General features: G+C 42.3%; 1 protein-coding gene across 1 annotated transcript in view; it reads left to right on the top strand.

The window, feature by feature from the left end:
- The window catches only part of PIK3C3 (phosphatidylinositol 3-kinase catalytic subunit type 3), a 189,372-nt gene that overhangs the window by 13,242 nt on the left and 148,838 nt on the right, over positions 1–27,292 (top strand). Inside the window, exons 3-6 of the mRNA XM_056523238.1 lie at positions 981–1,124; positions 1,442–1,571; positions 15,189–15,275; positions 21,862–21,957. Coding sequence (XP_056379213.1) covers positions 981–1,124; positions 1,442–1,571; positions 15,189–15,275; positions 21,862–21,957 — 457 coding nt within the window. The remainder of the gene's footprint in view (positions 1–980; positions 1,125–1,441; positions 1,572–15,188; positions 15,276–21,861; positions 21,958–27,292) is intronic.

Below are 27,292 nucleotides of genomic sequence, written 5' to 3' on the forward strand. Positions count from 1 at the left end.
GCGATCCACCCCACTAGCCCACCAGGGAGCATTCACATCTCCCTTTAGACGCCGCTGTCAGCTTTGACAGCGGCGATCTAAAGGGTTAATAGCCAGCCGCGGCAATCGCCGCATGCTGGCTATTAGCGGCGGCCCCCGGCTACTGAGAACAGCCGGGGGCAGCAGAGTATGGAGCGGGCTCGGGATTCCATACTCCCCTGTGAGCGGCGCATACAGTCTCCCCGTGCAGACGTGCGGGGAGCGAAGGCAGAGGACGCAGGTCTGCACGGGGAGAAATAAGCCACGCCCCCTCATCTCCCCCCGCACGTCTGCAGAGCAGGGGAGAGAAGACAAATACACAGCTTCTCATCTCCCCTGCTCTGCTTCGGAGGACACAGGCTGCAGAGTATGGAGCGGGCAGGAGTCTGCAGCCCGCTCCATACAGACTGCAGATCGCCACCGGGCTTGTCAGGTCCGGCCCTGCTTGCACGAAGCCGGGCTAAGGGCCGGACAAATTCACATACCCGGCGCCCAAAACTGCTAGTCCCGGGCATCAGGCGATAGGAATTCCACATCCCTGCATTTTAAAGCTTCAGAAACAATTACTAGGTTTCCATAGAGTTATGGTCTGAACATACTATGATTTTCATCATACAATGGTCGTCCTGGAACCGATTAATATTGTAACTTAAGGACCACTGTACAGTAGTTATCCATAGATATTGCTCCTGGTAAGTTATTAGTAGATATTAGCTAATTTTACAGGCTGAATCGCCGGATCTCGAGCAACGGAGGTTGATTTTTTTTTTTTTTTTTTTCCTGTCTAGAAAAAGTAGTTCCACTTTCCAAGTGCTTCAGAATTACCTGAAAAGTCTGATATAAGTCTGGTCAAGTTAAGGCTTTAGATTCAGATTAGATAATTTGTACTTTTAAATCTCTCATGTCTAGTTATTAGTTATTACAGGACAGTCAGGGACTGAATAAACTTTGCTTCTTTTCAGCTGGAATGAATGGCTGAAGCTTCCGGTGAAATATGCTGACCTGCCTAGAACTGCACAAGTGGCTCTTACTATATGGGATGTCTATGGACCTGGAAAAGCAGTTCCTGTGGGGGGAACAACAGTGTCTCTGTTTGGGAAGTACGGGTAAGTCTGTAGATTTCATTATATGGGTAAAGGCAAAGCTAGTGGTAGTTCATCCTCTGTCAGGTCACTTACTAATACAGTGTTTCCCAACCAGGGTGCCTCCAGGTAATGCGAAACTACAACTTCCAGCATTCCCAGACAGTCAAAATTTGTCCGGTCATGATGTGAGTTTTAGTTTTGCAACAGCTGGAGGCACCCTGCTTGGGAAACTCTGTACTAATAAATAAACCATTGCCCTAGATGTCACAGAAAGCGGATAACTTACCCTGATGTTTCCTTATTTTTTTTTTTGCCTTTCTGATTTCATGTGGTACCAGAATGTTTCGGCAAGGGATGCATGACTTAAAGGTGTGGCCAAATATTGAAGCCGATGGATCAGAGCCAACCAAAACCCCAGGACGAACGAGCAGCTCTTTATCTGAAGATCAGATGAGTAGATTGGCCAAGGTAAATCACCATTTTCATTGGCTGTGTTATTGTCTTTTCATACTGCTTATTGCAGTGTCCATTTATTTTATACATTGGTAGGATTTCCACATGTATAGCTCCAACAGATGCCACAGCAATCATTTTTTCCATAGGTTCCCATTTAAAAAAAAATAAAAGCATTTCTCACAGAAAGGGATTGCAGTAACACATGTTTTGCTATACACATGTTTATTCCCTTTGTGTGTATTGGAATTAAACCAAAAAAAGGAGGAAAAAAAGCTAATTGGACATAATGTCACACCAAACTCCAAAAATGGGCTGGACAAAATTATTGGCACCCTTAAAGGGGTTGTGCACTGCCCTGCCTTTCGGAGCTCCGCTCGCAGCGTCCGTAAGTTCATTACTCCAAATGCTGCGTGCGGGCTTCCGTGTTCGCTCCCTTGTGATGTCACGCCCGGCCCCTCGTGACGTCACGCCCACCCCCTCAACGAAAGTCTATGGGAAGGGGGCGCGACCGCTGTCACACCACCTTCCCATAGACTTTGGTTGAGGGGGCATCACGAGGGGCCGGGTGTGACGTCACGAGGGGGCGAACACGGAAGCCCGCACACAGCGTTCGGAGTAATGAACTTCCGGACGCTGCGAGCGGAGCTCCGAAAGGCAGGGCAGCGCACAACCCCTTTAATTTAATCTTTGGTTGCACAGCCATTGGAAAATATAACTGAAATCAGTCGCTTCCTATAACCATCAAAAAGCTTCTTACACCTCTCAGCCGGAATGTTGGACCACTCTTCCTTGTAAACTGTTCCAGGTCTCTCTTATTGGAAGGGCGCCTCTTCCCAACAGCAATTTTAAGATTTCTCCACAGGTGTTCAATGGGGTTTAGATCTGGACTCATTGCTGGCCACTTCAGAACTCTCCGGTGCTTTGTTGCTATCCATTTCTGGGTGTTTTTTATGACGTATGTTTGGGGTCATTGTCCTGCTGAAAGACCCAAGATCTCGGACGCAAACCCAGCTTTCTGACACTGGGCGACCCAAAATCCATTGGTAATCCTCAGATTTCATGATGCCTTGCACACATTCAAGGCTCCCAGTGCCAGAGGCAGCAAAACAACCCCAAAACTTCATTGAACCTCCACCATATTTCACTGTAGGTACTGTGTTCTTTTCTTTGTAGGCCTCATTCCATTTTCAGCAAACAGTAGAATGATGTGCTTGACCAAAAAGCTCTACCATGGTCTCATCTGTCCACAAGATGTTTTTCCTGTTGGATTTTGGCTTACTAGAGTTCATTTTGGCAAAATATAGTCTTGCTTTTTTATGTCTCTGTGTCAGCAGTGGGGTCCTCCTGGGTCTCCTGCCATAGCGTTTCATTTTTTAAATGTCGACAGATAGTTCATGCTGACACTGGTGCTCCCTGAGCCTGCAGGACAGCTTTAATATCTTTGGAACTTGTTTGGGGCTGCTTATCCACCATCCGGAGGATCCTGCATTGACACCTTTCATCAATTTTCTCCTCCATCGACGCCAAGGCAGATTAACAGTGCCATGGGTTGCAAACTTATGGATAATGTTGGACTTGTTAGTTTGTTGATATTTTTCGGTTCTGAAGTCCTCATACAGTTCTCTTCTCCTCTTTCTGTTGTCCATGCTTAGTGTGGCACACACAGACACACAATGCAAAGACTAAGGGAACTTCTCTCCTTTTTATCTGCTTTCAGGTGTGATGTTTTTTTTTTTTATTGCTCACACCTGTTACTTGCCCCAGGTGAGTTTTTTAGGAGCATCACATGCTGAAACAATCTTATTTTTCCACAATTTTGAAAGGGTGCCAATAATTTTTTCCTCAAAGTATTCTGGCCCAGTAAAGGTGTGATTACAGCCCGAGTAGTGTTGACTACCAGTAATCATACTTTCAATGGGCCTGATGAGTATTTTCACACCCTAATGAATAGTTCACCTTAATTATCATACAAAGCAATGGATTTTTAAAACTGTTTTATTTTTTATTTTATTTTTTTTAACTATGGAGGATGGGCAGGAAGACATACGCATTGGTAGGAAATATTGTATGATGTGGAAATTGCTGCTGCTAGTTATATTGGGTAAAACCTGGTAACAGGTTCCCTTTAATCTACTGGTGGAAGTGAACTACTGAATCTGCTAGATTATTACAGCACATTGGGAGCAGTATGCACTTTTTCATATCTAATGAATGCTTTGGGCACATTTAAAAAAATTGAACATGTGAGAAAAGCATTATAATGTGTTAGAAAAATAGCAATTTAAAATAATACCTTATAATCATTTTAGGTATAAGCATATGTGGTTAAGGCCTGTATGTTTTAAACCTATTCTGTAACATGTATGATCTCCTGTAAGGAGCCTTGGCTCTCCCCTGGAGCAGTGCCTCACGACCCCTGCCTGAAGTGGGGGCCACCACGCTCCCTCCATATATCACTTGACAGCATCTCCTTATTTCATTTAGCATGACAAAAGTTTTCACATTGTTTTACTTAGGTCTCAAACTGTGACAAGTGCATTCACACGGAGTAAATGAAGAGTAATTCACGCTGAAAATTTTTCGGGCGGAAAAGAGAATTTTATTTTTGCGGGAAATTCGCACCAATTCGCACCAATTCGCCCGAATAGCATAGATCCTCGAAATAGCATAGATCCTCGGAATTGCGCACTGACATGGGGGAGAAAGAAGTGAAGGGTTTTTCAGCCATTTCCGCGCAAATTGCGGGCAAATTCCTCGCAAATTGCCCACGAATTGCGCGCGAAAACGATGTCAGGCGGAATTTTTTTTACCATTGAGTTCAATTGATTTCTGCTAGCGGATTCCGCTTGAAGAATGAACATGTTCTTTCTTCAAGCGGAAGGGAATTCAGCGTCTGAATTCTGCTAGCAGAATTTCCGATGTGTGAACAGGACAGCAGAAATAACATTAAAGTCAATGAACAGAGGGGATGTGCATTAATTTGGAGCGGAGAATTCAAGAGGAATTACTCGAGTAAATTCCTCTTGAATTACTCCGTGTGAACGCACCCTCAGAAAAAGGAGTTTTTACAGTGAGAGCAAAAGATGTGGGCATTGTAGACACACGGTTAAAGTGTTACTGTCAACAAACAAAAGGGAAGTCTTCTGCGCTGCTTTCCTTACTACTTTAGCAGAGAGGGACACTTTTTTTTTTTTTTTTTTTTTTTTTTTTTTTTTTAATTTTTTTTTTTTGACCTCACATGGGTAAATGTGAGTTTGTAGATATATTTTGCATATCCATCTAGAACTTTCCTGATGTAAAGCTGAATGTTTTGTAAAACAGTGTTTCCTAACAGGTGTGCTTCAAGCTGTTGCAAAACAACAACTCCCAGCATGCCCAGACAGCCAAAGGCTGTCTGTGCATGCTGGGTGTTGTAGTACTGTAACAGCCGAAGGCACCCTGGTTGGAAAAAACACAAATAGATATAGATATGAACAGATATACCTGAAATAAATTAGAAGTTGTATAAGGAACTCTGTATGAAATAGCACAGATCCTCGGGTATCTAATGTGTACGCATTGACCCTTCTGGTCAGGCATGACGTCTTCATAAAAGCACATCCATAGCTTTACATGGTTTCATATCATTTTACCCTACTACATTGCCTCTCCCATGTGGCCTTTAAATCCAGTTTCTTTTATATATCTGCTCTTTATTTCTTTTGGTCTTTGTATTAGAAGGCTTTTTGGAAGCTTTGAGCGACAGATGGGAACGGTCCGAGGCGGCAATAAATACGTTCGCCATCTCCTCTGCTGATTTACGACATCAATAAATGCAGGCTTTGTTTTCATGGAATTGCGGCATTTTATAAGGCCGGCTCACCTTCACATTAAAGAAAAACCTAATTAAAGGCTTCATTTTACGGCCTCAAGTTATCTGAGAAGATTTAACAGCACCATGGGCAGAGGGTGGATGGGTGAAATAAAAGCTCCTAGTGACCTTTTTTCCTCTGTTGTCTTTGCAGATTTAAAGAGACAAGTTCCTTGCAGTAAAAGGGTTAAATCTTCATATGCTTTCACTTTATTATTGTTGGGGGTCTGGCCTTTGGGTCCCCCTCTGATTGGGAGTTTCCCCCAGTTTCTTGCACAGTCGAGTACTGCTGTGCACTGGGAAAACAGTATAAGTGATGCAGTGCCACTCCAGCGCCATGTCCCCTTCATTCTCAGGATTCATAGGGTAGCTGATTTCATTTGTAAGTACTTAGTACTTAAAAGCACAATGAAGCAAGTGGGTAAGTAACTGGCTTAGTGATAGGAAACAGAGGGTGGTTATTAATGGTACTTATTCTGATTGGGTGACTGTTACTAGTGGGGTACCACAGGAGTCAGTCTTGGGTCCTGTTCTATTTCATATATTCATTAATAACCTTGTAGAGGGGTTGAATAGTAAAGTAGCAATCTTTGCAGATGATACTAAACTCTGTAAAGCGGTAAACACAATAGAGGACAGTGCCCTGTTACAAATGGATCTGGATAGGTTGGAGGTTTGGGCTGGGAAGTGGCAGATGAGGTTCAACACTGATAAATGTAAGGCAATGCACATGGGGAGGAAAAATCTGGGCTGCGATTATGTATTAAATGGAAGAACACTTGTGACGACTGATGTGGAAAAGGACTTTGGAGTCTTAGTTAACAGTAAATTTTGCTGTAGTGACCAGTGTTGGGCAGCTGCAGCCAAGGCAAATAAAATCATGGGGTGCATCAATAGGGGCATAGATGCCCACGACAAGGAAATAATTCTACCGTTGTACAAATCACTAATCAGACCACACATAGAATACTGTGTACAGTACTGGGCACCAGTGTACAAGAAAGATATAGTTGAGCTGGAGAGGGTTAAATGACGGGCAACCAGAGTAATACTGGGAATGGGAGGACAACGGTACCCAGAAAGCTTATCAGAATTAGGGTTATTTAGTTTAGAAAAAAGAAGGCTTAGGGGAGACCTATTAACTATGTATAAACATATCAGGGGGCAGTACAGAGATCTCTCCCATGATCTATTTCTACCCAGGACTGTATATATAACAAGGGGGCATCCTCTACATCAAGAGGAAAGAAGGTTTCTAAACCAGTACAGACGGGGGTTCTTTACTGTAAGAGCAGTTAGACTGTGGAATTCTCTACCAGAGGAGGTGGTCATGGGGAACTCTGTAAAAGAGTTCAAAAAGGGTCTGGATGCATTTTTGGAGAGTAATAACATTACTGGTTATGTATACTAGATTTATAGGGACAGAACGTTGATCCAGGGATTTATTCTGATGCCATATTTGAAGTTGGGAAGGAATTTTCACCTCTAGTATGAGTGTTTTTTGCCTTCCTCTGGATCAACTCAGTAGGGACTCATTAGGGATATAGGTTGAACATGATGGACTTTTTTTTTTTCAACCTTATGAACTATGTTACATAGTCTTCATTAAAATGTTCCTTCCATTTTGCTGCTGTATAGTCTTTGCAGCTTTTTTACATCTTTATTGGGACATTGAGGAAAACATGAGGTGTGTTTACAGCACGTTACCTTGTGCGTAAAAACTTAAATGCATATTATAGAATATTTGATACAGTCCCTGCCTCATTATCTGAGGAAAGTTATTTAAGTGTCATTACTTCAGAAGACTTAAAGGTAGGCGGACAGTGTCATAAAGCTGCAGGAAATGCTAGCAGAGTGCTTGGGTGTATAGGGAGAGGTATTAGCAGTAGACGGGGGAACTGCTCGTGGATGTATAGGGAGAGATATTAGCAGTAGAGAGGGAAGTGCTCATGGGTGTATAGGGAGAGTTTTCAGCAGTAGAGAGGGAAGTGCTCATGGGTGTATAGGCAGAGTTATTAGCAGTAGAGAGGGAAGTGCTCATGCTGCTTTATAGAGCACTGGTGAGACCTCACTTCAGTGTTTCCCAACCAGCGTGCCTCCAAATGTTGCAAAACTACAACTTCCAGCATGCCTGGACAGCTTTTGGCAGCCTTTGGCTGTCCAGGCATTCTGGGAGTTGTAGTTTTGCAACACCTGGAGGCACCCTGGTTTGGAAAACTGCCTCACTTGGAGTATTGTGCGCAATACTGGAGACCGTATCTCCAGAAGGATATAAATACATTGGAGAGAGTTCAGAGAAGATACTAAACTACTACATGGATTGCAGGATAACATTTACCAGGAAAGGTTAAAGGACCTTATCATGTATAGAAGAAAGACGAGACAGAGGGATATGATGTAAACTGTTATGTACGTAAAGGGAATCAACACGATAAAGGAGGAGAAGAGATTTATATAGAAGAAAAACTACCACAAGAGGACACAGTTTTATATTAGAGGTGGAAAGATTTCTGCAGTAATATCAGGAAGAATTTCTTTATTGATAGAGTAGTGGATGCATGGAATAGCCTTCCTGCAGGAGTGGTCACTGAAAATACAGTGAAGAAGTTTAAAGGACATCTGCAGCCATAACAACTTATCCCCTATCCACAGGATAGGGGATAAGTGTCTGATCGCGTGGGTCCAACCGCTGGAACCCCCCATGATCTCCCAAATGGGCCCTGACATTGCCACTCTGTGCGAGCGGCTAATGCGCGTAGCATCGACCTTAGGGAGGTAGACATTATACCCCCTCCACATACAGCTCTATGGGAGAGGCGGGGAGGCCTTGTTCGTGCCATAGAGCTCTCCCATAGAACTACATGGAGAAGGCATGTCGGCTGTGGAGTCATGCTGCGGCCAGCACGCCTCCTACACTGGAGAGCCACGGGCCCCCATGCATAGCCGGGGCGCCATGCAGGAGATCGCAGGGGATCCCATCGGTCGGACCCCCCCCGCGATCAGACACTCAGGGAGGGGGGGGGTGATCTAACTGACTTAGGGGATAAGTTGCTAGGGCTGTATATTTCCTTTAAATGTGCATGGGATCTGCATAAGGCTATCCTTTTATATAATATAAGGCCAGGGAATAGTTATAGTATTTAAGTTTCTATTATGGATGTCCTGATACCATTTCTTTAAAACAGAGTACCAATACAGTGGTCCCTCAACATACGATGGTAATTCGTTCCAAACGACCCATCGTTTGTCGAATCCATCGTATGTTGAGGGATCCGTGCAATGTAAACTATAGGAAGCTGTACTCACCTGTCCCCGCCACTCCGGACCAGGTCCTCACCGCTCCCGACGCTGTCCCAGGGGCTCCGGTGTCTTCTTCGCGATCCTCCGGCTTCTTTCGCATCTTCTGCAGGGTCCGGGCCTCGCTTTCTGGTGACGTTATTACGCTGCTGCGCCGGCACGGCGTGCGTAGTGACGTAATAGCGACGCCGGAAAGCGAGGCCCAGACCCTGGAGAAGATACAGAAGACGCCGGAGGATCGCGAAGTGGACCCGGAACAGCGGGAATAGGTAAGCGAACCTGCCCAGGATGCTTAAACTGCTATCCGACAGCAGTTTAAGCATTTTGCGCTGTCGGATAGCAGTTAATGCGATGGCCCCGACATATAAAAGCATTGTATGTCGATGCTGACATCGACATGCGATGGCCTCTGAGAGGCCATCGTATGTCGATGTTATCATATGTCGGGGTCATCGCATGTCGGGGGGGGGGGGGTTACTGTACCTTATTATTATTATTCAATTTTTTTTTTTTTAAAGCACTCACCAATACTTTTTTCTATGTCATGTGGCAGTGTTTCAGACATTTATTAGGGAAGGGGTTAATTCACATTTATTATTTTAGGCTCCATAGGGCACTATTACATGCAGTATACACTGATCAATGATAATGCAGAGCATTGATCAGTGTTATCAGCGCTCCTTTGCTCCTTTACTACTACCTGCCATGACTAGCAGCAGTAAAGAAGCGACGATTGGATGGCACGGAGCACGGTAAGGCACCTCTGCCGTCCTCACAGCTGATCGAGACACTACGATTTGACTGCGGTGATCCTGATCAGCATCCCTGAGCTAACCGGCAGTTAACTTCAGGACTTTTAGACGCCGCAATCAACTTTGATCATGGCATCTAAAAGCTTAATGCCAGACATCACTGCGGTGATATTCGTCATTCGCCACAGGTCCCAGCTATGACGCTCGCTCAGCTGCTGGATGCACTGCATAGTTCGGCACCTCTGTAACACCTGCTGGCGGAAGTCCTGAGTATCAGATTGGGTATCGGGGACATTTGCACGAGTATAAGTACTCGTGCAAATGTCCAGTATCGGTCCTGATACCAGTATCGGGACATCCCTAGTTTCTATCAGTAAGACCACCATTTTTTTTTCTTTTTCAGAATTTGGGCAGACGGGTAAATAATGCTATATGCTTCTGCAACTTTTATTTTTTTAACCTAAAGTTGGAGTACCCCTTTTACTATACCATGTTCCTAGCAGGGAGTAAAAAAAATAAAATTTGCTCGGACTGTTGCTTTGACTCCTGTTAACCAATAAGAGATGTAAAAATAATTGATCCACCCCAGAGGTGTCCATAGGCTTTAAAGGGGTACTCCACTGCTCAGTGTTTGGAACAAACTGTTCCGAACACTGAAGCTGGTGCGGGGAGCTCGTGATGTCATAGCCCCGCCCCTCATGACATCACACCCCTCCCCCTTAATGCAAGTCTATGGGAGGGGGCGTGACAGCCATCACGCCCCCTCCCATATACTTTCATTGAGGGGGTGGGGTGTGACTTCATGAGGGGGCGGGGTTATGACGTCCCCAGCTCCCGGTGCCGGCTCCAGTGTTCGGAACAGTGTGTTCCAAACGCTGAGCAGTGGAGTACCCCTTTAATGTCCATGAGAGGACAAGAAGCAGGCAGAGAATAATATGCTTTCTCTTTAATGCAGGAGTCTGGTATGGAGCGAGTGGAGGAAGTAAGTACCTGTGTGTGGAGCATGCACGGGGTAATGTGGTGAGCGTGCACGGGGTGATGGGGTGAGTGTGCCGCTTTAGGGTCACTGACACGGCTGCTTTCAGATTGCAGTGCTTTGCTGTTTGAGTGCAGTTGCCTTCTCAGAAGATAGATAAGGGGCCAGTCAGACATTTGCCCTTCTGGTGCCATGGAGACTCTTGTTTTATAAAGGAAAAATGAACACTGATGTCAACTAGGAGGAGCATTATAAATAGAGGTGCTGGAAGAGTGATGTTTCCTTACAGGACACACAAAATCCTGTCTCACATTGGTTCTGTAATGGAGATTAATGAATTGTGTCGAATCTTGCTCATTTTATTAGCTTCCTCTTGAAGGGAACTTTGCATCAGTTTCCTGCTGTCCGAAACATAGGCAACATGAAACCGGGACAGACTCCCAAATTACTACCATCTATGACTTTCTGAAACATTTGAACATTTCAGAAAAATCAGTTTCAGAGCCGTCTGGGAATGGGGTTTCGAGTCACTGGGGCCGTCCCAGCAGAATTCTTCCTGCCCTGCCAGGCTGGGTTGATTGATCTCTCCCTATACCCAGTGGAGTGGCATGCAGCATGTTATAGAGAAGGATTTGCTCAGCAGATTGACAAAAAGTTTGGAGGAAAATGATCAGTAAAACTGTAATATATTCATTTAAATAAGCACAGTGGGGGGAGATTTATTAAAACCCGTGGAGAGGAAAAGTTACCCATAGCAACCAATCAGATTGCTGCTTTAATTTTTAACAAGGCCTCTGGAAAACAAAAGAAGCAATCTGATTGGTTGCTATGGGAAACTGGTTAATTTTTTGATAAAAAAATAAATACAAAGGTTAATCAGTAAGATTAAAACTGGAAAAAGCAGTAATTTAAAGGGTATCTGTCATCTGAAAAAAAATGTTACAGAGACACAACAAAAAATTTTATGGGTTGGGGTCTCAGTAATGAGACCCCCCACTGATCAGGAGAGCGAGCAGGGATAGGTGCTCTCGGTGAGCTTTTCTCGCTGCCCCATAATGGAGCATGACACACAGATCACGGAGAGTCAGGAAGTAAAGTGTGCTACTGCGCACTTATCCCCACTCGTTCTTCCACATGTCAATTCTTTAAAGGGGTACTCCACTGCTAGACATCTTATCCCCTATCCAAAGGATAGGGGATAAGATGTTAGATTGCGGGATTCCAACTGCTGGGGCCCCCCCGCGATCTCCCGCAGCACCCGTCATTCTAAAAAAAACTCCAGATTCCTTCGGCAGTGGTTGTGATGTCACGCAGTGTCCCCTCCATTCATGTCTATGGGAGGGTGCGTGTCGGAAGACACGCCCCTCCCATAGACATGAATGAAGGGGGCATGACATCATGAGGGGGTGTGGCTGTGACGTCACGGCATTCGGCTCCGAGCGTTTGGACAAAATGTTCTGAACGCTGGAGCACCGGAGTACCCCCTTTAAACCAGAAAATACTCCTTGTCAGGATCTTCCATTCACATCAATAGGGTTTAGATTCCAGGCATAATTTCCACATGGAACTTCTGCTTGAATCTGCTACAAACTACTTGTGTGCTGTGGTTTTTGCGTGGATAGGTAGACGAAATTCAGGGCAGAAATTCTTCCGTGTCAACCCAGCCTAAGGCGGAATACATGTCAAAATCCTCAGATTCCTTCTAAATGTCCTCATTGTGAAGTAGCCCCAACCTTTTAGGTAAGTTGGGCCCAATGTGTATGTGGTCACATCCGGTATTGTATCCCCCAAGTGTCAGTTTATTTATACATTTGTGGATTGTTTTTTTTTATCAAAATGAACTAATAAAATGTTTTGTGCAAATTAAGAGGAATAACCATTATTATTTAACACTGGGCCTGAGAAGTGTATTGTGTGCATATGATGTATGGCTCTGTAGAAGCTGCATGTACAGGTTCCCTTCTGGAATTCAGTACAAAGAGCTGATAAGTATCTGCATGTACAGTATTGTACAGAGAGACACCTTGCTAGCCTGACAGCTGACATGTATGTTTTGGTTTTCTAGTTGAATTTCATCTTGATTACTATCTATCTATCTCATCTCATATCTATCTATCTATCTATCTATCTATCTATCTATCTCATATCTATCTATCTATCTATCTATCTCATATCTATCTATCTATCTATCTATCTATCTCATATCTATCTATATCTCATATCTATCTATCTCATCTCATATCTGTCTCATCTCATATCTGTCTCATCTCATATCTGTCTCTCTCATATCTGTCTCTCTCATATCTGTCTCTCTCATATCTGTCTCTCTCATATCTGTCTCTCTCATATCTGTCTCTCTCATGTCTCTCTCATATCTGTCTCTCTCATATCTGTCTCTCTCATATCTGTCTCTCTCATATCTGTCTCTCTCATATCTGTCTCTCTCATATCTGTCTCTCTCATATCTGTCTCTCTCATATCTGTCTCTCTCATATCTGTCTCTCTCATATCTGTCTCTCTCATATCTGTCTCTCTCATATCTGTCTCTCTCATATCTGTCTCTCTCATATCTGTCTCTCTCATATCTGTCTCTCTCATATCTGTCTAACTCATATCTGTCTAACTCATATCTGTCTAACTCATATCTGTCTAACTCATATCTGTCTATCTCATATCTATCATCCATCATTCTTAAACAGTGTAACATAAACTAACAACATGTCTCAATAACAGTTTTAACTATCAACCTCAGTTCATATTTTCCTGAAAATATCTAAAAATGCCTTTATTTCAGAACCAGGTTATGAGATTGACCACCATAACACATAACTTAACTGAGCATAATATCAGTCTATATCCGAATACAGTGTTTGAAAAAATGTGATCTAGAAGTGTGTAAAGAGAAACAGAATCAGAACTCTTATTTTCCCTAAGATTTGCTATGAGATATCTAAGTAAATGTCCCTATATACGAGAATATACTATAATACAGCCCTCTATATATAAGAATATAACTACTATAATACAGCTACTATATACAAGAACATAACTACTAGAATACTCCTCCTATATATATATAACTACTATAACTACTATAATACTGCCCCCTATGTACAAGAATATAACTACTATAAGACTGATCCTATGTACAAGTATATAACTACTATAATACTGCCTTCTATATACAAGAATATAACTACTATAATACTGCCCCTATATACAAGAATATAACTACTATAATACTGCCTCCTATATACAAGAATATAACTACTATAATACTGCCTCCTATATACAAGAATATAACTACTATAATACTGCCTCCTATGTACAATAATATAACTACTAAAATACTGCTCCTATATACAAGACTATAACTACTATAATACTGCTCCTATATACACAAATATAACTACTATAATACTGCCTCCTATATACAAGAACATAACTACTGTAATACTGCTCCTATGTAAAGGAATATAACTACTATAATACTGCCCCAAATGTACAATAATATAACAACTATAATACTGCTCCTATGTACATGAGTATAACTACTATAATACTGTTCCTATGTACAAGAATATAACTACTATAATACTGCCTCCTATATACAAGAATATAACTACTATAATACTACTCCTATGTACAAGAATATGACTACTATAATACTGCTCCTATGTACAAGAATATAACTACTATAATACTGCTCCCTATATACAAGAATATAACTACTATAATACTGCCCCTATATACAAGAATATAACTACTATAATACTGCTCATATGTACAAGAATATGACTACTATAATGCTGCCTCCTACATACAAGAATATAACTACTATAATACTGCCCCCTATGTACAAGAATATAACTACTATAATACTGCCTTCTATGTACAAGAATATAACTACTATAATACTGCTCCTATGTACAAGAATATAACTACTATAATACTGCCTCCTATATACAAGAATATAACTACTATAATACTGCCTCCTATATACAAGAATATAACTACTATAATCACACTATATAAGCTGAAGTTGGCTGGCACTGGTGCTGTGTAAATGACTGAGACGATCACAACATGTAGCTGCAGCCGTGGTATAGCACATGTCTTCAACACTATTCCACCTAGGTGCTCCACCCGTATGAGCGACAGCAAAATCCACAATTCATCCACATAGAAAGAAACACGGGGGCACTCACGTTTAGGTGAACAGGTATGAACTTCTTTATTTCTTTAAATAAGGTGCATTTTCAAACATAGCGTAGTGGGGCGTTCAGGAGACACATCCGTATGCAATGATAGCTATTTTGTGCCGCTCCCGGCACTTCTTCAGGTCACGGGAGCGGCACGAAATAGCTATCGTTGCATACGGATGTGTCTCCTGAATGCCCCGCTACGCTATGTTTGAAAATGCACCTTATTTAAAGAAATAAAGAAATAAAGAAGTTCATACCTCTTCTCCTAAACGTGAGTGCCCCCGTGTTTCTTTCTATGTGGATAACTACTATAATACTGCCTCCTATATACAAGAATATAACTACTATAAAACTGCCCCCTATATACAAGAATATAACTACTATAATATTGTTCCTATGTACAAGAATATATATATATATATATATATATATATATATATATATATATATATATATATATTAGATGGATATAATATTAAATATTTATGCACACACTATATGTAATTATATCTATTGTAACTGCTGCTAATGAATTGATTGTTCTTTCAGCTCACCAAGGCTCACCGGCAAGGTCACATGGTGAAAGTGGACTGGCTGGATCGATTGACTTTCCGAGAGATTGAAATGATCAATGAGGTAAGTATCCAGACACCTCTGTCTTTTCTTGGTCTGATTTCAGCAGCAGCCGTGACACTTCATCTATTAAATCCTACGGCCCAAGATGCCGCTCTTTCTCGTCTTGTCATTTCTGCTTGCTTTATTTAAGAAAGAACAACAAAATAAAAACAAATCTCTTTGTGGCGGCGTCCCTTCTGTGTGAGCCGGGTAATAATAAAATCACATTAAAAGTCAAAGATAAGGAGACGAGGCGCAGTCAGCACTTTTTATTCTGCATCGATTGCGGCTGACAGGGTTCACCGTAGGATGGAATGAGAATAAATGACAGCGATTATTTAGTAATACGCCATCAACTAATACAAAATACCTTGGTCACAATGGGACTTAACCCCTTCCTGCTATAGGACATATGCATACGTCCCAGCACCCCACATGTTCGCGCGGTGGGACGTATGCATACCTCCTAGCGATCTCCGTCACTGCCACGGGCAGCGCAGGAGATCGGCGGGACCCGGCTGTCAATGACAGTTGGAGTCCCCCCGGAGCCGCGATCGCGCCAGTCCCGACAGCATTAACCCCATAGATGCTGTGATCAATCCTGATCACGCATCTATGGTGTTGATAGGAGAAGCGCACTCTAATGGCGGCACAGCAATACGATCGCGGGTCGCTGTTGGTTGCTATGGCAGCAGGAGGTCAGATCATGACCGCCTGTCTGCCTGCATGGAAGCCTGTGAGATCCAGAGGCTGGATCGCACAAGCTGTAGTGTGTGCAGCTGATCTGGTCATACTGTGCTGCAGTACAAATGTATTGCAGCATAGTATAACCTGTAAAAAAAAAAAAAAAAATTCTTCAATAAAAGTATGAAGTGTAAAAAAAAAAGAAGAAAAAAAATGCCCCTTTCTCAATAAAAGCCCTGTATTGTCACCAAAAAGATCAAAAACACAAATCATAAACATAAGTATTGCTACGTCCGTAATGACATGTACTATAAAACTATAATGTAAATTATCCCGCACGGTGAACGCCGTAAAAAAACCAAAAACCCAAAATTCGTCAATTTTGATACAAATAGCGGAATAATAAAGATCAAAAGGTAGCACGTATCGCAAAAAGGATACCAATAAAAAGTACAGTTCATCCCGCAAAAAATAAGCCCTCACTCAATGGCGTCGGATGAAAAATAAAAAAGTTACGGCTGTTGGAAAATTAATGGCAGAAAAATCATTTTGCTCAGAAAAGGAAAAAGAACATAGAAAGCTATATAAAATGGGTATCGCCATAATCGTACCGACCCACAGAATAAATGTAACATCACTTTTACCGCACAGTGTCCACCATAAAAAATAAATTGAAAAAAACACAGAAATTTTCCAGTTTTTCACAATATTTGAGTTTTTTTTTTTTTTACAAAAAAATGCTTCATGTGTCAACAAAAATACACCACTTATATAATGTACAATATGTTACGAAAAAAACTGTCTCGGAATCGCTCCGCTCAGAAAATGCGTTCTAAAGTTATTACTATTTAAAGAAATACATGTCAAATAAAAGAAAATAAATAAAAGGAACCTGGTCATTAGGGTAAAAAATGGGTCAATCCTTAAGTACTGGTTAAAGGGGTACACTTTTTTTTTATTTTTTTTTAATCAACTGGTGCCAGAACAGATTTGTAATTGACTTCTATTAAAAAATCTTAATCCTTCCAGTACTTATCAGTTGCTGTATGCTCCACAGGAAGTTATTTTTTTTTTTTATTTCTTTTCAGTCTGACCACAGTGCTCTCTGCTGACACCTCTTTCCATATCAGGAACTGTCCAGAGCAGGAGAGGTTTACTATCGGGATTTTCTTGTACTCTGGACAGTTCCAAAAATGGACAAGAAGTGTCAGCAGAAAGCACTGTGGTCAGACAGAAAGGAAATTAAAATAATAATAATAATAATTCTCTGTAGCATACAGCAGCTGATAAGTACTGGAAGGATTAATATTTTTAAATAGAAGTAATTTACAAATCTGTTCAACTTTCTGGCACCAGTTGTTTAAATAAAAAATAAATAAATAATGTTTTCTATCGGAGTACCCCTTTAAGCAGATATCTTAAGCTGGAGGGTAGTTGTGGAAAGGCAGGCACATCTTGGTGTCCAGATACTAGACCAGTGTTTCCCAACCAGGGTGCCTTCAGCTGTTGCAACACTACAACTCCCAGCTTGCCAAAGGATTTGTGTCACTAGATCCTCGGTATTACTATGGCAAGGTGCGGAATTGTTTTTTATGGGTCACTGCTGCACCGTACATATGGCACAATTTCCATGACAGATGTTTACGCCGCAGAATTTCATTTTCTAGTGTCCAATGCAACGTTTCTCAACCAGTGTGCCTGCAGCTGTTGCAAAACTACAACTCCCAGCATGCCCGGACAGCCAACGGCTGTCCGGCCATGCTGGGAGTTGTAGTTTTACAACAGCTGGATGCACACTGGTTGGGGAAACACTGGTCCACTGAAAGAATGAACAGGTTCTTTCTTTCGGCGGAACCCGCTTGGAAATGCATTTCCGTCTATGGAGACTGCGCAATTCTGAGTGGTCCTGGCGCTTGGATGTTCCAGCCTAGGCCCGCTATGTGCAGAATGTCCACCTGTGTTTTCCGCCGGTAAACATGACCTCATTTTGATTTCCAGAATAAAGAAGCTCAGTGTAACGCTGTAACCTCTTCAGAATGTTTCCCTTTATAGCGCCATGGCTGTCCAAGTGCTGGTACTGCAACTCTGTCTGATTTCTCATGCCGAGGTTCGGTTCTGCACACAGTTTTAGAAGAACTTTACAGGGGAAACAGGGACTTTTATGTTGATTTGATTCATGTGAGCCGTCTTTATATCACCACAGCCAGCAAGTGACCACACAACATAGCCATATAGCGTCACTTGCATCTGCTATAATACCTAAACATAGCTATGCAAAACCCAAAAGGGCTTTAAAGGGGTGCTCCCGTGGAAAACTTTTTTTTTTTTTTTTTATTCAACTGGTGCCAGAAAGTTAAAGATTTGTAAATTACTTCTATTTAAACAAATCTTAATCCTTCCAGTACTTTTTAGGGGCTGTATACTACAGAGGAAATGCTTTTCTTTTTGGATTTCTCTTCTGTCACGACCACAGTGCTTTCTGCTGTCCTCTGCTGTCCATTTTAGGAACTGTCCAGAGCAGGAGAAAATCCCCATAGCAAACATATGCTGCTCTGTACAGTTCCTAAAACGGACAGAGATGTCAGCAGAGAGCACTGTGGTCAGACAGAAGAGAAATCCAAAATGAAGGTATTTCCTCTCTAGTATACAGCAGCTGATAAGTACTGGAAGGATTAAGATTTTTTATTAGAAGTAATTTACTAATCTGTTTACCTTTCTGGCACCCTGTTGATTTACAAAAAAAATAAAATAAAATAAAAAGTTTTCCACGGGAGTACCCCTTTAATGGGTTACTTCAGTGGATAAAAAATGTTTTTCATATCCACTAGTGCCAGAAAGTTATACAGATTTGTAAATTACTTCTATATAAAAATCTTAATCCTTCCAGTACTTATCAGTTTGACCACAGTGCTTTCTGCTGCCACTTCTGTCCATGTCAGGAACTGTCCAGAGCAGGATAAGTTTGCTATGGGGATTTGCTCTTACTTTGGACAGTTCCTGACACGAACAGAGGTGTCAGCAGAGAGCACTGTGGTAAGACTGGAAAAAACTACACAACTTCCTCTGGAGCATACAGCAGCTTATAAGTACTGGAAGGGTTAAGATTTTTTAATAGGAGTAATTTACAAATCCGTTTAACTTTCTGGCTCCAGTTGATTTGAAAACAATGTTTTTTCCACCAGAGTACCCCTTTATTTTTTCTACATGTTACTCTTGCAGCCCCTGTTTCATCTCCTGTACATTTCTACACATAATCAGAATTTTTTTCCCTCTTCTCTAAAGTTAATTGAAGTGGCGCTTACTGGTCAGGTTTATTGGCCCAGATCCCTTTTAAACATTCTTATTGAAGCTTTATTATGGCTCTTCTGTAATGAGCTGCTCAGCTCTAAATGTCAGTGCCTGTATATAGGAACTGCAATCCCACAGCTGTACACTAGATGGCTCTATAAAGCTTTACTTTAGACTTCTCTCATCTGTGTGTTTTAGGGAAGATGGACACCATACACTGATTCCCAGCCTGTGGCTCGCTAGCTGTTGCTAAACTACAACAACCAGCCTGCGGCTGTCAGGGCATATGCTGGGTGTTGTAGTTTTGCAACAGCTGGACAGCTACAGATTGAGCGACTTTCTAGTAGCTTGCTGTACAGTGGTCCCTCAACTTACTTTTTAAATTATTTTTATTACGATTTTATTACTTACAATGGCCTCAGATTACAATATTTTCAAAATACAATGGTCTCTTCAGGACCATTATAACTTAAAGGGGTACTCCACTGGAAAACATTTATTTTTAAATTATCTGGTTCCAGAAAGTTAAACAGATTTGTAAATTACTTCTATTAAAAAATCTTAATCCTTCCAGTACTTATTAGTTGCTAATTGATACAGAGGAAATTCTTTTCTTTTTGGAACACATAGCTCTCTGCTGACATCAAGACCACAGTGCTCTCTGCTGACATATCTGTCCATTTTAGGAACTGTCCAGAGTAGGAGAAAATCCCCATAGAAAACACATGCTGCTCTGGACAGTTCCTAAAATGGACAGAGATGTCAGCAGAGAGCACTGTGTTCCAAAATGAAAAGAATTTCCTCTGTAATATTCAGCAGCTAATAAGTACTGGAAGGATTAAGATTTTTTAATAGAAGTAATTTACAAATCTGTTTAACTTTCTGGCACCAGTTGTGTTTTTTTGTTTTTTTTGTTTAAAGAGTTTCTTTTCACTGGCGTACCCCTTTAACCCCTTAAGGACTCAGCCCATTTTGGCCTTAAGGACTCAGACAATTAAATTTTTACGTTTTCGTTTTTTCCTCCTCACCTTCTAAAAATCATAACTCTTTTATATTTTCATAGCCAGACTAGTATGAGGGCTTGTTTTTTGCGCGACCAGTTGTCCTTTGTAATGACATCACTCATTATATCATAAAATGTATGGCGCAACCAAAAAACACTATTTTTGTGGGGAAATTAAAAAGAAAAACTGAATTTTGCTAATTTTGGAAGGTTTTGTTTTCACGCCGTACAATTTACGGTAAAAATGACGTGTGTTCTTTATTCTGAGGGTCAATACGATTAAAATGATACCCATTATTATATACTTTTATATTATTGTTGCGCTTAAAAAAAATCACAAACTTTTTAACCAAATTAGTACGTTTATAATCCCTTTATTTTGATGACCTATTACTTTTTCATTTTTCCGTATAAGCGGCGGTGTGGGGGCTCATTTTTTGCGCCATGATCTGTACTTTTTTTTGATACCACATTTGCATATAAGAAACTTTTAATACATTTTTTATAATTTTTTTTAAAATAAAATGTATAAAAAAAGTAGCAATTTTGGACTTTTTTTTCCCGTTCACGCCATTCACCGTACGGGATCATTAACATTTTATTTTAACAGTTCGGACATTTACGCACGCGGCGATACCAAATATGTCTATTAAATTAATTTTTTACGCTTTTTGGGGGTAAAATAGGAAAAAAACGGGCGTTTAACTTTTTTATTGGGGGAGGGGATTTTTCACTTTTTTTTTTTACTTAAAATTTGAAATTTTTTTTTTTTTTTTTTTTTTAAAACACTTGAATAGTTCCCACCATGATTGGTAATACTGATCTGTTCTATGTATAGGACATAGAACAGATCAGTGTTATCGGCTATCTTTTGTTCTGATCTGCTCGATCTCAGACCAGAGCAGAAGACGCCGGGAGCCGGACATAGGCAGGAGAGGGGACCTCTGTGCGGCGTTCTGAATGATCGGATCCCCGCAGCAGCGCTGCGGGCGATCAGAACATTCATTGAAATCGCGTACTGCTGCAGATGCCGGGATCTGTATTGATCCCGGCATCTGAGGGGTTAATGGCAGACGCGAGATCGTGGGCGTCGGCCATTGCCGGCGGGTCCCTGGCTGCGATCAGCAGCCGGGATCAGCCGTGCATGACACGGGCATCGCTCCGATGCCCGCGGTTATGTACAGGACGTAAATGTACGTCCTGGTGCGCTAAGTACCACCGCACCAGGACGTACATTTACGTCCTGCGTCCTTAAGGGGTTAAGACCATACTCCACATGAACAGTACAGATCCACAAAACCTGTCATTGGCTAAAAGAACGGACCAATCAGAATAGGCATTTCACTGGTAAAACTCCTGTATTAGTGAAGCACATGCACTGACTGGTGTCTGGTAGCGCCTCCTACAGTACAGGGAGGTACTGCATGTTCTGTACTACTTTTTAAGCTGTTGTAAAGCTACAAATGCCAGCCTGACATGAAAGTGATTGTGACTTCTAGGAGTGCTCATTTATGAATGGTGCTGATGGGAACCTGGGCTCTTAGGAGCCATTCCATACGGAACAGTGCTGTTGTATTTTCTGTATATAGAATCATCTGATGTTAACTGAATTTTTCTTTTTTTTTGTCGCAGAGTGAAAAACGCAGTTCCAATTTTATGTATCTGATGGTGGAATTTCCCTGTGTAAAGAGCGACGACAAGGAATATGGAATTGTTTACTACGAAAAGGTAATACATCATTTGCACCAGTTTGGCGACATAAAAAATAGCAAGTTATGACAAAAGGCAAATATGCACAAAAAGTTGGGAAAAAAAGCTGTTGTGTATTTTTTATTTTATTTGGAATTTTGAAGTAGAACGTGCTGTTCGACTCTACACCAATTCCCACTGCAGCTTTTCTGTAACAATGACCATGTATTCATTTGTTAAATGGGTACTACGGTTTAGTAAAAACATTTGTGTATCTTCGGCTCTGCTATAGAAATACATGGAGAGGACGTGTCGGTCACTGCTACGTGCCATGGTCAACCCGGCTCCTTTCATGGGGAGAGCCAGGGCATCGGGCAGAAGATCACGGGGGACAATTAAGACACTTATCCCCTATCCTTTTAGATAGGGAATACATTTTATTAAGCTAGAGTACTCCTTTAAGCCTTCCAAACAGGACGCGGTTTATTCGGGGTCCATACAGTACAGTGGGACGGGGGGGGAGGTGAAGGAAAGAGGGCTCACCTGAGCCCAGAAAACGATAGCACCGTCTCGCGGTAAAACCGCTTGTTCACGAAAAGCGTGACCAAGCGGTTTTACCGCGAAACGGTGCTGTCGTTTTCTGGGCTCAGGTGAGCCCTCTTTCCTTCACCTCCCCCCCCGTCCCACTGTACTGTATGGACCCCGAATAAACAGCGTCCTGTTTGGAAGGCTGAGTGCTATGCTGCCATTTTTCTTTTTGCATATTGTACGCACCTGTTTCTACAGCGTCCTGTACCACCATTCATTACAGTACAGCTATCCCAATATCTACAAGTGATTGCTCACGGGTTCCAGTGCCAGGTACTCATCTCTATTTTGTAATATAAAGCCATGTGATGGCCATTTCCACCATCCGATCGCCCCACCCCCTGCTATAAGACAGGAGAGCGCACAGAGGAGTGCTATATGACAGGAGAGAGCACAAAGGTTAATGCCACTAGGCAGGGCCCTGACTACGGGCGGTCTCCTTGCTCACCATCATTTACCTAGCAAGGGAGACGCAGAGTGGAGAGACACGCGGACTCCAGCAGATCTGCACCCTACGTCGGGGTCTGCTCCTACGGCCAGTCTGCAGCTATATCTGGCAGGGGCTGTATTGTGCATCGGAGCTCTATCTGTGCTTCCACCAAGGATCACACATTGGGTGCATATGGTTGCTATAAGATCTATGTCCAGGGTATAGATAGGTCGGCACTGCAGAAGTCTGTGCTCAAGCATCAATAGTACCCAATAGAGGTCGAAGAAATCCCGGCACTCAGTGATGCTGAAGAAATATTTCTTTTATTCAGATATATACTGCATGAGACATCGCAGCACGCGTTCCAGCTATACAGAAGCCTTTATCACCTGCATAATTCATTATGCAGTTGATAAAGGCTTCTGTATAGCCAGAACGCGTGCTGCGATGTATCATGCAGTATATATCTGAATAAAAGAAATATTTCTTCAGCATCACTGAGTGTCGTGATTTCTTCGACCACTATAAGATCTATGACAGAACTGTTCTATTACCAATTTCCATATTGTACAGAGCATATGGTTTCTATAAGATCTATGACTGCTACCTAAACCATTTGCAGAACTGTTTACAGTACTGTTGCAATACCGTATTGTATGTACCTTTCATCAAAAAAAAACTTTTGATGTATTATAGATTAATGTATGCAGAATAACTTTACAATTGCGTGTTATTAAAAAATATGTTTTTTTTCTATTTAATTTTCCACTTTGAAAAAATGACCACGAGGGGTCTCCCTACCAGTCCTGGCCGCTAGCCCTTTTTATAGATTTTCAGACTCATGCTGGAGTCCTAAATCTCAGACGGCAGCCGGGACACAGACAAACTCAGCTGGCAGCTCTGAATCTTCTCCTCTCTGTTTAAAACTGCATGTGCAGAGAGAAGAAAGATCGGAGCTCAGATAGTAAAATGAATGAGGGCCTGCAGTAAGGCAGAGTCAGGAGTATGCCCTGCAGTGCAGTGCTGACAGGCAGGGAGCAGTGCTGAGCTTGTCTGTGTCCTGGCTGCAGTCTGAGATTTAGGACTCCAGCATGAGTCTGAAATCTATAAAAAGGGCTTGCGGCCAGGACTGGTAGGGAGACCTCTAGTGGTCATTTTATTCAAAGTGGAAAATTTAAATAGAAAGAAGCATATTTTTTAATAACCTGCAATTGGAAAGTTATTCTGCATACATTAATCTATGATATATCAAAGGTTATTGTGATGAAAGGTACACTTTAATTCAGCAAGGCAGCGCAAACTATGATATTGTGGGGCATTGATAAGTTTATATTTTATTGCTTATGCAGTTTCTATTTTTATAATGTTATTATTATATAGTGAGTGTTACACCCACAAGGGTTCTGTGGGTGAAAGCCCGTACAATATGCTGACTGGTTCATATGTTTATATATGTTTTATATATTTCACACTCACCGGCATATAAGACGCACCCTATTTTAAAGGTCCAAAATCTAGAAAAAAATGATTCTGAACCCAACAGTGATCTTCAACCTGCGGACCTCCAGATGTTGCAAAACTACAACTCCCAGCATGCCCGGACAGCCAACTGCTGTCCGGGCATGCTGGGAGTTGTAGTTTTGCAACATCTGGAGGTCCTCAGGTTGAAGACCACTGGTATAGGAGGTAATACTCACGTGTCCCCGCCGCTCCGGACCCGTCACCGCTGCCCTGGATGTCGCTCCATCGCTGTCCCCGTGGTGTCTCCGACGCTCCGGACGTCTTCTTCCCCGGGATCCAAGCTCTCCGTCGCCGCCATCATGTCGCTACGCACGCCGCTCCTATTGGATGACGGAACGGCGTGCGCGACGACATGATGACGTCGAAGGAGAGCGCCGGCCATGCAGGGGATCCCGGCACGGAGCAGACACCGAGGAGGCAGGTAAGGTCCCGTAAGCTGTTCGGGACGCCGCAATTTCACCGTGGCGGTCCCGAACAGCCCGACTGAGCAGCCGGGTTAGTGTTATTTTCGCTTCACATGCGGTCAGCTTTGATCACCGCGTCTGAAGGGTTAATACAGGGCATCACCGTGATCGGTGATGTCCTGTATTAGCCGCGGGCCCCGGCCGTTGATGGCCGCAGGTATTCGCCGTATAGGACGCACCAACTCCCCCCCCCCCCAGAAGAAAAAGTGCGTCTTATACGGCGGAAAAATATGGTAAGTTGTCACATAGTAAAGTTCCCTATAGATACTAAGGCCCTGATTTATCAAACTATATGAGAGAGAAAATTGAGGGATTTTCCCACAGCGACCAATCACAGCTCAGCTAACAAGCTCTGGTAAAGTGAAAGCTGAGCTGTGATTGGTCGCTGTGGGAAAATTTCTCCATTTTTTTCTCTCATACAGTTTGAGAAATCTGGGCCTAAAAGTCTACAACATAACAAAATGTGAAAGTGTCTGAAGACTTTCTGAACACATCGTAAAATTGGTGTCTCTGACCTGCAGAATAAAGATAGTGTAAGTGCTGTGGAATACTTTAGAAATATTTTGAATGCCTTTGATTATGTCCTGCGGACCCTGCGCAGCACTGTCGGCGGCTGTATTTTTATCTGCATTGCACTAACATATTTGGTCATTTTACTCAGTGTCAGGGTAAAATAGACAATCTCTGTCTTGTCATAGTCCTCCCGAGGATCGCTCGAGCATGCAGAAGTGGTGGAATAAAAAGAATGCGCCTCATTTGTCATTACTGTCCAATAGTAACTAATAACTTCCTTACCAAATCTGGAAAAATGAAGACCCAGCTCTGATTGGTTGGTGTGAGCATCAAGTGCAGTTTTATTGCTAGACAATGTGAATAAATGAGGCTGTGATTCTTGTCTTTGTTGGCTCTCAGGCAGCCAGACACCTGACCTGCAGATGGACAATACATCATAGACCTGCAGCTTTTCTGCATTGTAGAATAGTGAAGGAGTTTTTATTTTTATTTTAAAGGGGTACTCCACTGCTCAGCGTTGGAACAAACTGTTCCGAATGTTGGAGTCGGCGCCGGGAGCTTGTGACGTCATGCCCGCCCCCGCAATGCAAGTCTATGGGAGGTGGCGTAGCGGCTGCCACGCCCTCTCCTATAGACTTTCATTGAGGGGGCAGGGCATGACATCATGAGGGTGCGGGCTGTGACGTCACAAGCTCCAGGCGTTGGCTTCAGCGTTCGGAACAGTTTGTTCCAAACGCTGAGCAGCGGAGTACCCCTTTAAGCTGTGATTGATCAGTAACACTGCCAGTGATTAAAAATGTATCTTAAAAAATTATTTGATCTCACTTGTTTGATGTTTTTATGTCCCTAAAGCTATAGACTTGTGCTGTTATGTTCTCAGTTCTGTGCCCCCTTTCTGTGCAGTTCTCTGTTTGTTTACCGGTGGGTTTGAACCTCTCTGCCAGCACTGCTCTCTTTTCGTACATCCTGCTTTTACTTCCCATACTGCCCATGACTATAGCCCATAAAGAACTGTATGTGTTACACTGGCTTTTCAATCCTGACTCTTAAAGGGGTTATCCACCATAATGTGATTTTAGTACTTACCTGCCAGAACTGGATATTTCCTGTTGCATTTTGTTCTCTAAACTACACATCCCACAGTTCCATACTTGCAAGTTTGAGATCACTTTCCTTCCTCCCACACATCAGCCACCCCACCCATTAAAACACAGTGTTTTCTAACCAGGGGGCCTACAGCTGTTGCAAAGTTGAAGCAGGATAGGCTCCCTCTGATCACCTGACTAGTGATGTCAGGTCTCGACGCACTGCAACCTGGGAAATCCCAAGACAACAGTCATTTTATATGCTGTTAAAAATGAATATTGGGGCGATAATCACAGAAGAATTGTGAGAAAACTGTCACACACAAGTACAGACATTATATTATGAACCACACTAACTTTACAGCCCCTGTAGCATAGTCAAATAAAAAAAAAAAGATCCTGAAATACCCCTTTAAGTAATCCGAAGAGAATGCATTTTGTCTGCTGGGTCAATTTGTAGCACAAACTGCATTCTATCCAGAACACACAGGGTGATTTATCAAAACCTGTGCAGAGGTTGAGTAAAAGTGCAGAGAAAAAGTGGAGCAGTTTCCCATAGAAATCAATTAGATATTTTTAAAAAGAAATATTTAAAATTAGGGATGTCCCAATACCATTTTTTTAAGACAGAGTACGAGTACCGATACTTTAATTCTAGTACTCGCGAATACCAATTATGAATACTTATATTTTAAAGGGAATCTGACACCAGGGTGACCCGGTCTCTGGTGCTGTTTACCGTATGATATGTGGGTCCTTGTTGTGTACAATGG

This window comes from Hyla sarda, chromosome 1 (genome assembly GCF_029499605.1).
Source record: "Hyla sarda isolate aHylSar1 chromosome 1, aHylSar1.hap1, whole genome shotgun sequence".
Classification (NCBI taxonomy): Eukaryota; Metazoa; Chordata; class Amphibia; order Anura; family Hylidae; genus Hyla; species Hyla sarda.